General features: G+C 37.3%; 3 protein-coding genes across 5 annotated transcripts; 2 read left to right on the top strand and 1 right to left on the bottom strand.

The window, feature by feature from the left end:
- Positions 1-2,754: 2,754 nt before the first annotated feature.
- LOC17883062 (protein transport protein SEC23) lies at positions 2,755-6,752 on the top strand. Of its 3 annotated transcripts, none has more exons than XM_023780691.1 (7): positions 2,755-2,875; positions 2,998-3,103; positions 3,207-3,788; positions 3,968-5,788; positions 5,902-6,018; positions 6,178-6,249; positions 6,395-6,752. In XM_023780691.1, the coding sequence occupies exons 3-7, from the start codon at positions 3,288-3,290 to the stop codon at positions 6,530-6,532; spliced, it is 2,649 nt and encodes an 882-aa protein (XP_023636459.1). In that variant the 5' UTR covers positions 2,755-2,875; positions 2,998-3,103; positions 3,207-3,287; the 3' UTR covers positions 6,533-6,752. The 3 variants fall into 3 exon arrangements, with proteins under 3 accessions (XP_023636459.1, XP_023636461.1, XP_006287040.1); XM_023780693.1 differs by having other exon boundaries at positions 2,998-3,080; XM_006286978.2 differs by lacking the exon at positions 2,998-3,103.
- A 286-nt stretch (positions 6,753-7,038) lies between these two features.
- On the top strand, positions 7,039-12,546 carry LOC17884141 (protein translocase subunit SECA1, chloroplastic). The gene is made up of 20 exons (XM_023780140.1): positions 7,039-7,577; positions 7,658-7,730; positions 7,823-8,029; positions 8,113-8,216; positions 8,308-8,487; positions 8,589-8,807; positions 8,986-9,099; positions 9,176-9,289; positions 9,542-9,709; positions 9,925-10,100; positions 10,312-10,378; positions 10,466-10,612; positions 10,696-10,791; positions 10,873-10,941; positions 11,042-11,143; positions 11,219-11,470; positions 11,562-11,629; positions 11,724-11,841; positions 11,932-12,171; positions 12,260-12,546. The coding sequence occupies exons 1-20, from the start codon at positions 7,158-7,160 to the stop codon at positions 12,368-12,370; spliced, it is 3,045 nt and encodes a 1,014-aa protein (XP_023635908.1). The 5' UTR covers positions 7,039-7,157; the 3' UTR covers positions 12,371-12,546.
- LOC17883495 lies at positions 12,439-13,560 on the bottom strand. Its single transcript, XM_023780141.1, has 5 exons — positions 13,377-13,560; positions 13,223-13,270; positions 13,066-13,126; positions 12,875-12,982; positions 12,439-12,795 (listed from the first exon to the last, which is right to left on the bottom strand). Exons 1-5 carry the CDS (start codon positions 13,445-13,447, stop codon positions 12,568-12,570), a joined length of 516 nt encoding a protein of 171 aa, XP_023635909.1. The 5' UTR covers positions 13,448-13,560; the 3' UTR covers positions 12,439-12,567.
- Positions 13,561-14,224: the final 664 nt, after the last annotated feature.

Consider the following 14,224-nt stretch of genomic DNA (forward strand, 5'->3'; position numbering starts at 1 on the left):
AGTATGATACGGGGACATGTAATTTCCACTTTCCTATTTATTTCAAATATTTAGACATGATATGACGGGTACAAGAAGATAACGTATACTTCGGATAACAAAACTACAATAAATCCATGTATTTTAAAAAATAAAAATACCTAAATCTTTAGAAAACAAAAAGGCTAAAACATGAATCTTTGAATTGAAGAAAGTAATGAGAAATAAAGATGAAACGGAAAGATCAATAAAATTAAAAATCGAACATGGATTGTGTATGCTAGGATTACAGACAGTGCCTTGTGAATGAAAATGGTGGGAGCATGTGACTTAGATTGATAATTAGATTTTTATTAGTTTGATAAAAAAAATATTTAAACGAGAAATACGGGTATCCCGTCTAAATATTTTACCAAGTTTCTTATAATAAACATTGGCAAATGATTATGTTTTAAAAAAAAACGATTAAAGGACATAAATTTTATGACAGATAGAAGACGGGACGGGACGAGGCGGGGTGGGACGGTTCAGGACAAGACGGAAAGAGACAGGACGAGTTTTCCATTCTAAACTACACATAAAACATTCAAACTAAACCCAAACCCAAATCCGATTTAACATCTCTAAGCAAACAGTGAAATATTTTGATTAGTTTAGAAAATAAACAAGTAATATCATTTATCATTTTCATTTAAATAATTTTAAAATTGTATTATGTAATACAATATCTATATTTTACAACTGTGTGTATATATATAGTTTATCGAATAAACTCATATAACAAAATTTTACCAAAATAGCCTCTACTTAACAAATCGTAATTTTATAAAAATAACTTCGCACGTACGTGCGGATCCATCACTAGTTATTTAATAAGAAGAGTTGGATTCGTTTCACGAAGGTTGGTGGCTAATTATTAACTTTTTTTTCTTTCTTTTCTTGTTTTCTTCTGTTCTTCAAAATTTTTAATCAGTCTAATAAATTAATCACGTATATGTGAAGTTATACTGCACGCAAACATAAACATATACGCAAACCTAAGACGTTTTAGAAATGAAGAATACTTTTTAAATTCTAAAATTTAAAAATGAATACATTATAGAAACATATACATCTATATAAGTATTGATAATAAAATTATTAAACATGAAAACCATATCAAAGAAGAAAATGGTTTTAAACAACCAAAATCTAACATATGAATATTAAATAACAAAGTAGAGAAGTAAATTAATACTAAACATATAAATTTCAAATCCTAATGTTTCCTAATAATTTGTTTACATTGGCTCATCTGAGCTGATCTTGTTCTGTTGATGATAAAAAAAAATAAAAATAATAATAATAATAATAATTTGTTTACAGTATTATGTTTCTAAACAAAAAAAAGGTAAAATTTTGCTGTGTATATCGTATACATGAAGTTTCTAAATTTAAAATATATATAATATTAAAATGTAATTTGTTATGTCTTCAAAATGGAAAGTTTGCATCACATTTCGAAACATAATTTTTAAGAATCATGATTACGTGACATTTTTCGTGGTTCTGAACTTTTTTTTTGAAAAACAAATTGGGAGAGAGTTTCTATGCAATTTAGGAGTATACACACTAAATTTGTAGTTATTATTTAAAAATATTGTTTTTCTTATGTTTTCGCCAAACATAATTTTTAATAATCATGTTTACACATCTTTTTAAAGAAACAATTAAGATCTTGGAAAGGGTTTTCATGCAGTTTATGACTATGCAAGCTAATAATTAATATTACTGGTTGTTTATGCTTTCCCCAAATCTATCTCTATCTTTATGCCTTAGCTGAGCATCAAACACATAATAAAGCGTTGCATTTACAGTTCCTTCGCAGACAAGAAGAACTACAAAGAGGGTAATAAGGCAATCGATACTCTTAAGTCTTAAACATGGAATTTGAAATTTTTAAGAGCTTGTTAATCAGGGAAATCATCACAATTGAAAATATAATTAGCGGTTTTGGTTATTTCGATAGTTTTGCACGATGTGAACTGGTAGGTACTAGGAAGTATTCCTCATCCGTCATCACTAAAAATAAAAACAGCATCATCTGTGTGTTTTGGTTTTCATATTCAAAAATAATATATAGAAGCCAACAAAAATAATTACTATCTATATACTATAGAGATTAAGAGTTTGATTGGTTCTCCACAATAATCGAAAAGGCCATACAAAACCAGCTTTGAACTCCATCATACTCAGGATTATTTATCATAAAAGTACAAACCTTATATAACCCGCATAAGAACACATATATTACCTAGGCTTCCATAAAATTTATGAAACCAAGGCAATAAGAAACCCTAACAGAGAGGTCCATAACTATGCCTGTGTTTGTTATAAACTGATGATGATTAGTCATATAAATTTAAGGCCCATTGTAGTTATGCCTTGAGTTTAAGGTTTATTTACACTATTAACATTGATACAATTAGAAATAAATGGGAATACACGACCAACTTGAGGAACTGAAGAAAATAGTACGACGTCGTCGCTTTTGCTTAAAATTTAACCGTTACGTTACTTCTTTTATATTTACTGCTCTTTTATAAAGAATCTAAAATACGGCGTCATTTTATGCCACGTCATTACAGTGTGCTGGCCATACCAATAAAATGTTATGATTATGCCAGCAAGGCAAGTGCGGTATGTGGAAAGACCAATTAGTCGTAGTGTAAGTGTTAATATTTACGAAAATGCCACGCATCGTAAGAAAATGAAAATGAAAATGAAAGGGAGAAAAATAGAACCGAGAGGGGGACACTGGTGAGAGAGATCGTAAGCTACGATTCAATGCGAGTCAATATTTCGTCTACGAATCTGCACCTTCTTCCTCATTTCTCGATTCTTCTCTCCGATTCAGGTATCGCAATTCTTATTCTTCCTTCTTCTTCTTCTTCAGATTGCCCTAAATTCTCTGCTTCATCTTTTGTGATTTTTTTTTTTTTTTTTTTTCTATCTCTACTTTGTGATTTCACTTGGTAGATTTCACACTTTCTGAGGATTTTGAGTTTTCGGCGATAGGAAAGAAACCAAACTGGTGATTTTGGGTTTAGTATGAGCTGGAAGTATAACTTTGCAATTGTCCTGTGTAATTTTATTTTTGATTTTTTGAGCTTGGTTTGTTTAATTACAAGCTTAATTTTGGTTTCTATTGAGGAATAAGGATTTTTTGTTGTTGAAATTCTCTGCAGATTCTTGATCTGCCAACATTGTATAAGGTTGTTCAGCTTGTGAGTAGTGGGATCTTGTGAAGTTAGAAAGCTTGGAATCCAATGGCTAACTTACCGCAGAGATCCTCGGTTAAATACCCGGGAACTCTCACTCCTTTAGAGCCAGATAGACCATCACCACAGCCAGATAGAACCCCGGTTCCTCATTCTCCTCCAGTTGTAGCTTCACCTATACCTCCTAGGTTTCCTCAACCATGTTTTAGACCAGATCAGTTGTCTTCCCCTTCCATGAAATCCCCAAACTTGTTGTCACCTGCTAATGGTATCAGAACCGGAAGTCCCATTCCTCGTTTGAGTACTCCGCCTGGTCCTCCTGTCTTTAATACTCCGGTTAAACCAGCTGCTGTGCCTTTCCGTACCTCTCCAGCTACTCCTCAGCCTATGGCATACTCTTCTGCTACGGCTTCTTCTCTTCCTGTATCTACACCTTCTTTTTACTCAAACGGGTCATCAGTTGGAACCCAGCGTGATCTTCCAGATGTTGTTAGAATGGAGGAGCCTATAGCTGCAGACTCGCCTTATGTTTTGTTTTCTGCAAATAAGGTATTTTTTCTTATCCTTTCAGCTCACATGTGGTGTGTGTCAGCTTTAGCTCTCCCCAGTTCCACTTGCTATTTGTGTCTTATCCAACAGCCTGCGTGATGATCCTTTCTCTTAATCCTCTCGAGTGCCTACTATGTGAAATTTATTTATCTGCAACCATCACTGTCCATTTCATGTAGGTTTTAAAGCAGAAGAAGCTAGCAAATGTTGCTAGCTTGGGTTTTGGAGCAATAGTTTCTGCGGGGAGGGAGATTAGTCCTGGTCCTCAGATTATCCAACGCGATCCACATCGCTGTCTGAACTGTGGAGCGTATTCAAATCCCTATAGCTCCATTTTAATTGGCTCAGGCCAATGGCAGTGTGTTATCTGCGAGAATATGAATGGAAGTAAAGGTGAATATGTGGCTTCAAGCAAGAATGAGTTGCAAAATTTTCCAGAGCTTTCATTGCCTTTGGTTGATTATGTTCAGACTGGAAACAAGAGACCTGGGTTTGTTCCTGCCTCTGATTCTCGGACATCTGCACCTGTCGTCCTCGTTATCGATGAGTGTTTAGATGAACCACACCTTCAGCACTTGCAGAGCTCTTTGCATGCATTTGTAGACTCGCTTCCACAAACTACCAGGCTTGGGATTGTACTGTATGGTCGTACTGTTTCGATATATGATTTCTCGGAAGAATCCGTAGCTTCAGCCGATGTCATTTCTGGTGCAAAATCACCATCTGCAGAGTCGATGAAATCACTGATTTATGGGACTGGTGTATACTTGTCACCAATGCATGCATCACTAAAGGTAGCACATGAGATATTCTCATCCTTGAGACCATATACACTGAATATTCCTGAAGCATCTAGAGATAGATGCCTTGGAACTGCTGTTGAAGCTGCGCTGGCTATAATCCAAGGACCATCAGCAGAAATGTCTAGGGGAGTGGTCAGAAGAGCAGGAGGTAACAGTAGAATCATTGTTTGCGCTGGTGGACCCATTACGTATGGTCCTGGATCAGTACCCCATTCAATGAGTCATCCTAATTACCCATATATGGAAAAGACAGCCATAAAATGGATGGATAATTTGGGGCGTGAAGCTCAGAGACACAATACAGTTGTCGACATTTTGTGCGCTGGAACTTGTCCTCTCAGAGTTCCCGTCCTGCAGCCACTTGCAAAAACTTCAGGTGGTGTTTTGGTTCTTCACGATGATTTTGGTGAAGCCTTTGGGGTGGACTTGCAGAGGGCTGCCACTAGGGCAGCAGGTTCACATGGTCTGCTTGAAGTACGGTGTTCAGATGATATTCTTATAACTCAAGTGATCGGACCTGGCGAAGAAGCACATTCAGAACCTCACGAGACGTTTAAGAGTGATGCAGCTCTCTGTATTCAGATGCTAAGTGTTGAAGAAACACAAAGCTTCTCTCTCTCTATGGAGAATAAGAGGGACATCAAAAGCGATCACGTCTTTTTCCAGTTTGCTTTCCATTATTCTGATGTTTATCAAGCAGATGTTTCTCGGGTAATTACGTTCAAATTGGCAACTGTTGATAGTATATCAGCATATCTTCAGAGTGTTGTAGACGAAGCTGCTGCGGTTCTTATCTCCAAGAGAACACTTTTATTAGCAAAAAATCAGAAGGAGGCAGTCGATATGCGTGCCATTGTAGATGAAAGAATCAAAGACATTGCTTTAAAATTTGGATCACAAATACCAAAATCAAAGCTTTATAGCTTTCCTAAGGAACTAGCATCCCTTCCGGAACTCCTCTTCCATCTTAGAAGGGGTACTCTATTGGGAAACATAATTGGCCATGAAGATGAAAGATCGGTGCTACGGAATTTGTTTCTAAATGCATCTTTTGATCTGTCTCTTAGAATGGTTGCGCCACGGTGCTTGATGCACCAAGAAGGTGGTACATTCGAGGAACTACCAGCGTATGATCTCTCTATGCAATCAGATAAGGCTGTTATTCTTGACCATGGCACAGATGTATTTATTTGGTTGGTAAGTTTCTCATGTCTGCAGGCAGTGGCTTTATTATGTTCATGCAAAAATATTTTCGTCTGTAAAAAGCTTCCGGATTACATCATATTAATCATTACTTATGGTTGATTTAGGGAGCTGAACTTTCTGCTGACGAGGTCAAGAGTGCTGCAGTCTTAGCAGCTTGCAGAACGTTGGCTGAAGAACTTACTGAATTCCGGTTTCCAGCACCGCGCATTCTAGCATTTAAGGTCGTTAACATTTCAGAATCCAATACGCATTTCTCGAAAAGAAGATTACGCTTTCTCCTTTTCTTTTTTTTTTTTTTTTTTTTGTCTCGTCGTTTTGATATCTATCTGGCAATCCACTAAACAAAACTCTAATTTTTTGGACATTGTTGTGTATAACAGGAGAGAAGTTCCCAGGCTAGATATTTTGTTTGCCGGCTTATACCAGCACATAAAGACCCTCCTTATGAGCAGGTAAAACATTGAAAATCCCGAGCTCTAAACTTGATCCTCCCAAGTGAGTCAATCCCATTAGAAGGGATAAAAGAGGCTAAAGATAATTATGGGATCGAGATTCATTAAGTGTTGTATTTTCTTCTGAACCCGATGTTTTGTGCAGGAAGCAAGATTTCCACAGATAAGAACATTGACGGGGGAGCAAAGAATTAAGCTGAAGAGTAGTTTTATAGAGTTCGATGAAGCCAGTTTCTGCGAATGGATGAGGAGTTTGAAAATAGTGCCTCCTGAGCCCAGGTAGAGGTTGTAGTCTACATTTTTATCGTGCTTTATCGTTTTTTCTTTTTCTTTTTGTCCTTCTTCTCTCTTCCCAAACATAGTTTTGGTTCTCTGTTACACACACTGTAATGAGTCTTTTGTTTTTTAGGATTCTCTTTACCAGTTTTCTGAACAAAATTATACTTTTGTTATAAACAGCAAAAAAAAAAAAAAAAATGTAGTGATGATTGATGACCGTTATTTTTTGTTTTTACCCATTTTACTTACAGCCGATGTATACCCGCTCTCGGGATAATGACGTTTCAATTACTTTTCGTTCGTTAATTACTGATTAGTAAAATTGCATAATCGTAGAAATTAAAAAACAAATACAGTATGTAGAAAAGAACATAAAGTATCATTGTGTGAGTAGTGTAGAAGCTGCGTTTCGAAACTCAATGACGTGGCAAAACAAGAGGTTATCCACAAGAAGTTTGGGTCTGGGGGTATGAACGTAATTAGAGTCACCTTATCGCCAACGTCTCAATTCCTCTTTCTCTCTCTCTCGAGCTCTTCACTCGACGACACACGAAAACCGGAAAACCAAAGTTTTCTACATCCAGGCAGTTGTCGCTCCCGCCGGCGATTCTCCCGGCTCGCCGTCGACGATGGTGTCACTACTCTGCGATTCTCAGTTGCTTAACCACCGCCCCTCGATCTCCTCACCTACAGCTTCTCAGTTCGTGATCGCGGATGGAATCGTTCTCCGGCAGAGTCGTCTTCTGAACTCTTCGTCGTTTTGGGGCACCAAATTCGGGAACACTGTGAAGTTGGGAGTATCTGGATGTAGTAGCTGCTCTCGGAGGAAGAGCACGAGTGTGAATGCTTCATTAAGTGGTCTTCTCAGCGGGATTTTCAAGGGTTCTGATAACGGAGAGTCGACTAGGCAGCAGTACGCATCAACCGTCGCCTCCGTTAATCGTTTGGAGACTGAGATTTCGGCTCTTTCGGATTCAGAGTTGCGTGGAAGGACTGATGCGTTGAAGCAACGGGCTCAGAAAGGAGAATCCATGGATTCACTTTTGCCTGTAATTATTCCAATCCTTTAGTTTTAGTTTTTGGTTGGACACCAAAATTTTGATTTAATTGTAGAAATTTCAAATTTCAGGAAGCATTTGCTGTTGTCAGAGAAGCTTCAAGGAGAGTTCTTGGACTCAGACCTTTCGACGTGCAATTAATAGGTAACATCATCTTTGTGGAATGCAATCTTATGGTTTCACTGTTAAGACTGTTGATTAAGTGAAATAGGACTCTCCATTTGGTTTAATTGCAGGTGGTATGGTTCTTCATAAAGGAGAAATAGCAGAAATGAGAACTGGTGAAGGGAAAACACTTGTTGCCATTTTACCAGCTTATTTGAATGCATTAAGTGGGAAAGGTGTTCATGTGGTTACAGTTAATGATTATCTGGCTCGAAGAGATTGTGAATGGGTTGGTCAAGTTCCTCGATTCCTTGGATTGAAGGTTGGTCTAATCCAACGTATGTCTCTTTCTCTCAACTCCTTGGTCAGTGTGTTGTTCTCCCTGTTTATAGATGTTTCACATGTTTTGTTACTTCGACAGAGAATATGACACCTGAACAAAGAAAGGAAAACTATTTATGTGACATCACATATGTCACCAACAGTGAGCTTGGATTCGATTATCTGAGAGACAATCTTGCCACGGAAAGTAATTCTTGCTTTATTTTCTCCTTTCATTCTGGATTATATAAATTTTCTTTGAATGTCATTGCTGAGTTACTGACTGAATATACAGAGTGTGGAGGAGCTCGTCTTGAGGGATTTCAATTTTTGTGTTATTGATGAAGTTGACTCCATACTAGTTGATGAAGCAAGGACTCCTCTCATTATCTCTGGGCCTGCAGAGAAACCTAGTGACCAGTATTACAAAGCTGCAAAGATTGCCTCAGCCTTTGAGCGAGATATACATTACACTGTAAGAACCCTCAGCTATTCCTGTTGTAGTATGAAAATATTTGGTGGACTTAGCAATCTATCTTCAAATGTTAACTGCTCACTAAGTTTCTTTTGGTGTAGGTTGATGAAAAGCAGAAGACTGTTTTATTAACGGAACAGGGTTATGAGGATGCAGAAGAAATCCTGGATGTGAAAGATTTGTATGATCCTCGTGAACAGTGGGCATCATATGTCCTTAATGCCATCAAGGCAAAAGAACTTTTTCTTAGAGATGTGAACTATATCATTCGAGCAAAGGAGGTTCTTATCGTGGATGAGTTTACTGGTCGTGTGATGCAGGTTCTTGTTTATATTGTTTGCTTATTAAATGAAATATTCATCATAAGAAGAACGAATCATCTCTAATTATCATTTTAGTGATCTCAGTGGCTATGGCTGAGAAATATTCTTAGGCAACAAAAAGACCATAGAGAAAAAACTTTACACAGGAACCAACTGAATTAGTTGTTTCTTTCAGGGAAGGCGTTGGAGTGACGGACTACATCAAGCAGTTGAAGCAAAAGAAGGCTTGCCTATTCAAAATGAATCTATCACCCTGGCATCAATTAGTTATCAAAATTTCTTTCTGCAGGTAGGAATTGCCTACTTTCCACTGATTAAATATAGTTATGTCGCATTTGTAATACAAATTTTCAATTCTGCTGTAGTTTCCAAAACTTTGCGGGATGACTGGTACTGCATCGACCGAGAGTGCAGAATTTGAGAGCATATACAAGCTCAAAGTTACAATTGTACCCACAAATAAGCCCATGATAAGAAAGGTTTGTCTCATAATCTTATGTTCTGAACTTGCACCTCCATATTCAAACTGGTGATTCTTCAGAATTTCTCTCCATTGGAAGATTGTATGCTCGTAGGCCTTCTGGTGAGGTCTATTAAAATGGGAATATGTTAAGCAGCCATGCTAGTTCTGAATGACATTGTCTGATGTATTAGCTTCCATTTTGGTGTTTAGTCTTTTTGAAAAAACCATGTCTCGTTCCAAGTCTTTTACCTTGTTAAATCACTTGCAGGATGAGTCGGATGTGGTTTTCAAGGCAGTCAATGGCAAATGGCGGGCAGTAGTAGTGGAGATTTCTAGAATGCACAAGACAGGTAGGGCTGTCCTAGTTGGTACAACCAGTGTTGAGCAGAGTGATGAACTATCTCAACTATTGCGAGAAGCTGGAATAGCTCACGAGGTAAGGCTTTCAAGTAATTTTGATTTAAAATCTTCGACGTGTATATATGCACAATTAAATTCAAATTTATGCCCCGTTAGTGATAAGTCCAATTTGTTTTGGAATCTAAATAAATGGAGTACCGTATATGTAAAGAGAAACCAATTGAACTAAACAATTATATTCCCTGTAAAAAAAAATTGACAGATGATGTTATATATATTTTGTACAAAAAGGTCCTCAATGCCAAACCAGAAAATGTGGAGAGGGAAGCTGAAATTGTAGCACAAAGTGGCCGTTTAGGGGCAGTAACAATTGCCACAAATATGGCAGGGCGTGGGACAGACATAATTCTCGGTGGAAATGCAGAGTTTATGGCACGTTTGAAGCTCCGTGAGATACTTATGCCCAGGTATCTGGCATGATCCATTCTTAGTTACAAATAAGATTCATAGCAAAGTAGGTATAATTCTAGTTTGGTAATAAATATTATCTGCACATCAGATATATCCTATATCCACCTTTGACATAATTGCTACAGCTTATGTATGTTTTACGAAGAACCTTGGTGTTCATGGTTTCGTTATACCTGAATTTTTGTTACACTTTGACTGTTACTACAGAGTGGTAAAGCCTACTGATGGCGTTTTCGTATCTGTGAAGAAGGCCCCTCCTAAGAGGACGTGGAAGGTTTGGCCTTTTTAAGAGTCTGGTTTTGATAAGCATTGATTCTAATGGTTACACTGAACTTAATAGACAGAAAACTCTATTGTTCAGGTGAATGAGAAGTTATTTCCATGCAAATTGTCAGATGAGAAAGTAAAGCTAGCTGAGGAAGCTGTACAATCAGCTGTAGAGGCTTGGGGCCAAAAATCGTTAACTGAGCTTGAAGCAGAGGAACGTCTATCTTACTCTTGTGAAAAGGTGAAAAACTAATATATCCTGGAAGTATGTCTTGATATGTTAAATTAGTTATCTGATTTATTGAACTTTCCTCCTCCTCTCAGGGTCCTGTCCAGGATGAAGTCATTGGTAAACTGAGGAATGCATTTCTGGCGATAGCAAAAGAATACAAGGGCTATACGGATGAAGAAAGGAAGAAGGTTAGTTCTGTTACAGCAGAGCAGTATATGAATCTCTGTCAAGTGTATGTTGTTGATCTTTATTCTCCTAAACTGCTGCAGGTTGTAGAAGCTGGTGGACTCCACGTGGTGGGGACAGAGAGGCATGAATCACGCCGAATAGACAATCAGGTTTCCTTAGAATAATTGTTGTGAGGATATTTATGGTTGATTCAGGTTCCCTTTCCAGTGAAATAAGCCTTCTTAAATATGTTTTGTTTCCCTCATACAGTTGCGTGGGCGAAGTGGCAGGCAGGGGGACCCTGGAAGTTCGCGGTTCTTCCTAAGTCTTGAAGATAACATATTCCGCATTTTTGGTGGAGATCGAATTCAGGTGACATTTTTATATGCAACTTATTCATTCTTCTGGAGAATAATCGCCTAAACGTAGGTGCCATATAACTCTTAGGGTATGATGAGAGCATTCAGGGTGGAAGACTTACCTATCGAATCCAAGATGCTTACTAAAGCTCTAGATGAAGCTCAGAGGAAAGTTGAGAACTACTTCTTTGACATCAGAAAGCAATTATTTGAATTTGACGAGGTTCTCAATAGCCAAAGAGATCGTGTTTACACAGAGAGAAGGCGTGCCCTTGTGTCAGACAGCCTGGAGCCTCTGATTATCGAGTATGCTGAATTGACAATGGATGACATTCTTGAGGTAAGGTTTGAGATTGATGCTGCTAAAACAAGTTCTTTCTTCCCTCGAGTCTTTGTATACCGACAGCTGAAACTGGTTTTCCCATTACTAGGCTAATATTGGCCCGGATACTCCAAAAGAAAGCTGGGATCTTGAAAAGCTCATTGCGAAAGTTCAGCAGTAAGGATTACATTTCTCTAAAGAAAACATGTCACATAGAGAATCACGTCCAATTTGTTTAAGCTCTTAAAATTTCCAAATTCCAATCTTGTAGGTACTGTTACCTTTTGAACGACCTCACTCCAGATTTACTGAAAAGCCAAGGGTCAACTTATGAGGAATTGCAAGATTATCTCCGTGCCCGTGGCCGTGATGCATACTTGCAGAAAAGAGTAAGCTATAGATGGTTTCTAAGCCTTTTTTACATTGGTATAAGATACCAGAAGCTGTGTGGTTAACTAAGCTTTTTCTTTTATTCACAGGAAATCGTGGAGAAACAATCACCAGGCCTAATGAAAGATGCTGAACGATATTTAATCCTGAGTAATATTGATCGGTTATGGAAAGAACACCTTCAAGCACTCAAGTTTGTGCAACAAGCTGTGGGGCTTAGAGGATATGCGCAGCGCGATCCACTCATCGAATATAAGCTCGAAGGATACAATCTATTCTTGGAGATGATGGCTCAAATACGAAGAAATGTGATATACTCCATATATCAGGTTCTTCATTAAATTAAAAGCTCAACTTCACTAGACACAATAATCTATTCATTCAAGTTTTGATTCATTTTCTTTTTCATTGTGACAGTTTCAACCAGTGCGGGTAAAGAAGGACGAAGAGAAGAAGTCTCAGAACGGAAAACCGAGCAAACAAGTGGATAATGTTAGTGAGAAGCCATCCTCAATTGCCAGCGCCTAGGAGCCGTAAACAGTAAAATCTTTTTGGGTACAAGAGCGGGAATTCATCCTAAGAAAAATAGCTCAATGTATACATTCGAGACAACTGAAATCGCTAAATTGGTTGTCAATGTCATTTATCTGTATATACTACTACTACTACACTGAGAAAGGATCACATGGAAACAAGATAAAAAAAAATTCCCTTCTCTTACAGGATCAAGAATCTGTCGGCAGAATCTGCTGTTGGAGTATTAGGTTGAGTTCGTTTCCTCTCGCCTTAACACCAATGGCTAGAGCAGTCTTGAGGTTAACCAACTCACCTAATCTGAGAGAGGCTCGTTTGTTGTCTCTAATATAGAGAACAGGAACATCCCTGGAAGCAGCTAAGTTGGGTATATGCTTTGTTAGCATCCTCGGTTTACAGTCAGCTACTACAATCACTACCTGTGATGACTCTCTCGAAATGAGCTACTACAAAATTTCTCTAATGAGAGATTGTTAGAGGGTTGAAGTTTCGTTGTACCTGAAGTTGAACCGAAGGTTGTTTAGGGTTTTGTTGTTGGTCACTAGTGTTGGACTTCATCCTCTCGAGAACACGAGTGACTTCGTTGATCCCAATCGCGACTTGTTTCTGAGATACATAACGATTACGGAGTTAGTTGATAATCGAATACTGAGAAAGAAACCATAGCAAGAGAAAGTAAGTAGTATAACCTTGAGCCATATCTTCTCAGGCAATGAGTTCACATTCGAAAGCTTCGAAGTCTCAATTTCTCTAATTTCCACACAAAAAAAATAAAAAAAAAATTCGTAACAAAACCAAAATTCTATATTTGTGATGGTTATTGTTTAGGGTTTAGAGAGTGTTTACCTCTGAATCAAGTCGAGCAGATGAGTAAGACGTTCGCCTTCATAGTAACTACAACAACGCAAACCAGAGAAATCGAACTCCTGAGAAACTTGAGAAACAGAGTAGAGAGAAAGGAGAGATTGAATTGATTATATAAACAAGAAGAAAAGCTTACTCTGATTCTTTGACGGGATTCGAATCAGCTTCTATCTTCTTCTGAGGGTTTATGGGTATGACGCCTCTCATCGGGAGTTTTAGTGGGTTTATGCACACCAACTGTTCGACAAAAATAGTACCCAATTTTGAAGATTTTTTTGGGGGCGTATGCGCATAGACAAAGGTCTTTTCCGTAATTAGCCAAAACTAGTGTCTACTGTATTTACAAGGCATATGACCAAAACCTAACCGTTACTGTATTTCAAACCGTAACCGGTAAAAAATCATAATCGTTAACCGTAAAAATAAATCAGTTTGTTACTAACCATAACCGTTATTAATTGTAACCATATCAAAACCGTGTGGGTAACATTTATTTAAGTGAAATAGTGTTTTCAATGACGTAAGAGCAACATTATAGGTAGTATGTTAATTAGGGTATCTTACATTAATTTGGTATTAAATTTGAAAAAGTAGAGTTTAAGAGTTTTAATTTTGTTTTTAGTTTTGAGATGTGTTTATTGGTAGGATCTTAAGTTGAGTATCTTAGAAAAAAATATTTTTTTTAAAAACTATATATATTTATAATTTGTAATTTAAGAAAATCTTATAATTATTATATAAGTATTGCAAATTTGGAATTTGAAAAATACATAAGATAGAAATTATTAGATAAAGTACAATAGTTTTAAACTTGATTGTGAGAAAATTTTGTCCATATATGCTCGACCAAATAAATTGTTTACACTTTAACCCAATAAAACATGGAACTAAAATACTTTAAAGTAGATGATAGAGTCAAAATTTAATATACTTCGATGATTTCAAAATCAAGATACTTATATATATTCAGTTTTAGCATCGTTC

The sequence above is a fragment of the Capsella rubella genome, unplaced genomic scaffold, assembly GCF_000375325.1.
Source record: "Capsella rubella cultivar Monte Gargano unplaced genomic scaffold, Caprub1_0 scaffold_6, whole genome shotgun sequence".
NCBI classification, from domain to species: Eukaryota; Viridiplantae; Streptophyta; class Magnoliopsida; order Brassicales; family Brassicaceae; genus Capsella; species Capsella rubella.

Bases quoted from the DNA above. Each gene is read 5' to 3' on its own strand.
- LOC17884141 (XM_023780140.1), top strand. From the start codon at position 7,158: ATGGTGTCACTACTCTGCGATTCTCAGTTGCTTAACCACCGCCCCTCG. The intron at 7,731-7,822 runs GTAACATCATCT...GTTTAATTGCAG, and splicing joins TTTCGACGTGCAATTAATAG to GTGGTATGGTTCTTCATAAA. The intron at 9,290-9,541 runs GTTTGTCTCATA...AATCACTTGCAG, and splicing joins ATAAGCCCATGATAAGAAAG to GATGAGTCGGATGTGGTTTT.
- LOC17883062 (XM_023780691.1), top strand. From the start codon at position 3,288: ATGGCTAACTTACCGCAGAGATCCTCGGTTAAATACCCGGGAACTCTC. The intron at 3,789-3,967 runs GTATTTTTTCTT...CATTTCATGTAG, and splicing joins TTTTGTTTTCTGCAAATAAG to GTTTTAAAGCAGAAGAAGCT. The intron at 5,789-5,901 runs GTAAGTTTCTCA...TGGTTGATTTAG, and splicing joins CAGATGTATTTATTTGGTTG to GGAGCTGAACTTTCTGCTGA.
- LOC17883495 (XM_023780141.1), bottom strand. From the start codon at position 13,447: ATGAGAGGCGTCATACCCATAAACCCTCAGAAGAAGATAGAAGCTGAT. The intron at 13,271-13,376 runs GTAAGCTTTTCT...GCGTTGTTGTAG, and splicing joins AATCCCGTCAAAGAATCAGA to TTACTATGAAGGCGAACGTC. The intron at 12,796-12,874 runs GTACAACGAAAC...GAGTCATCACAG, and splicing joins AACCTTCGGTTCAACTTCAG to GTAGTGATTGTAGTAGCTGA.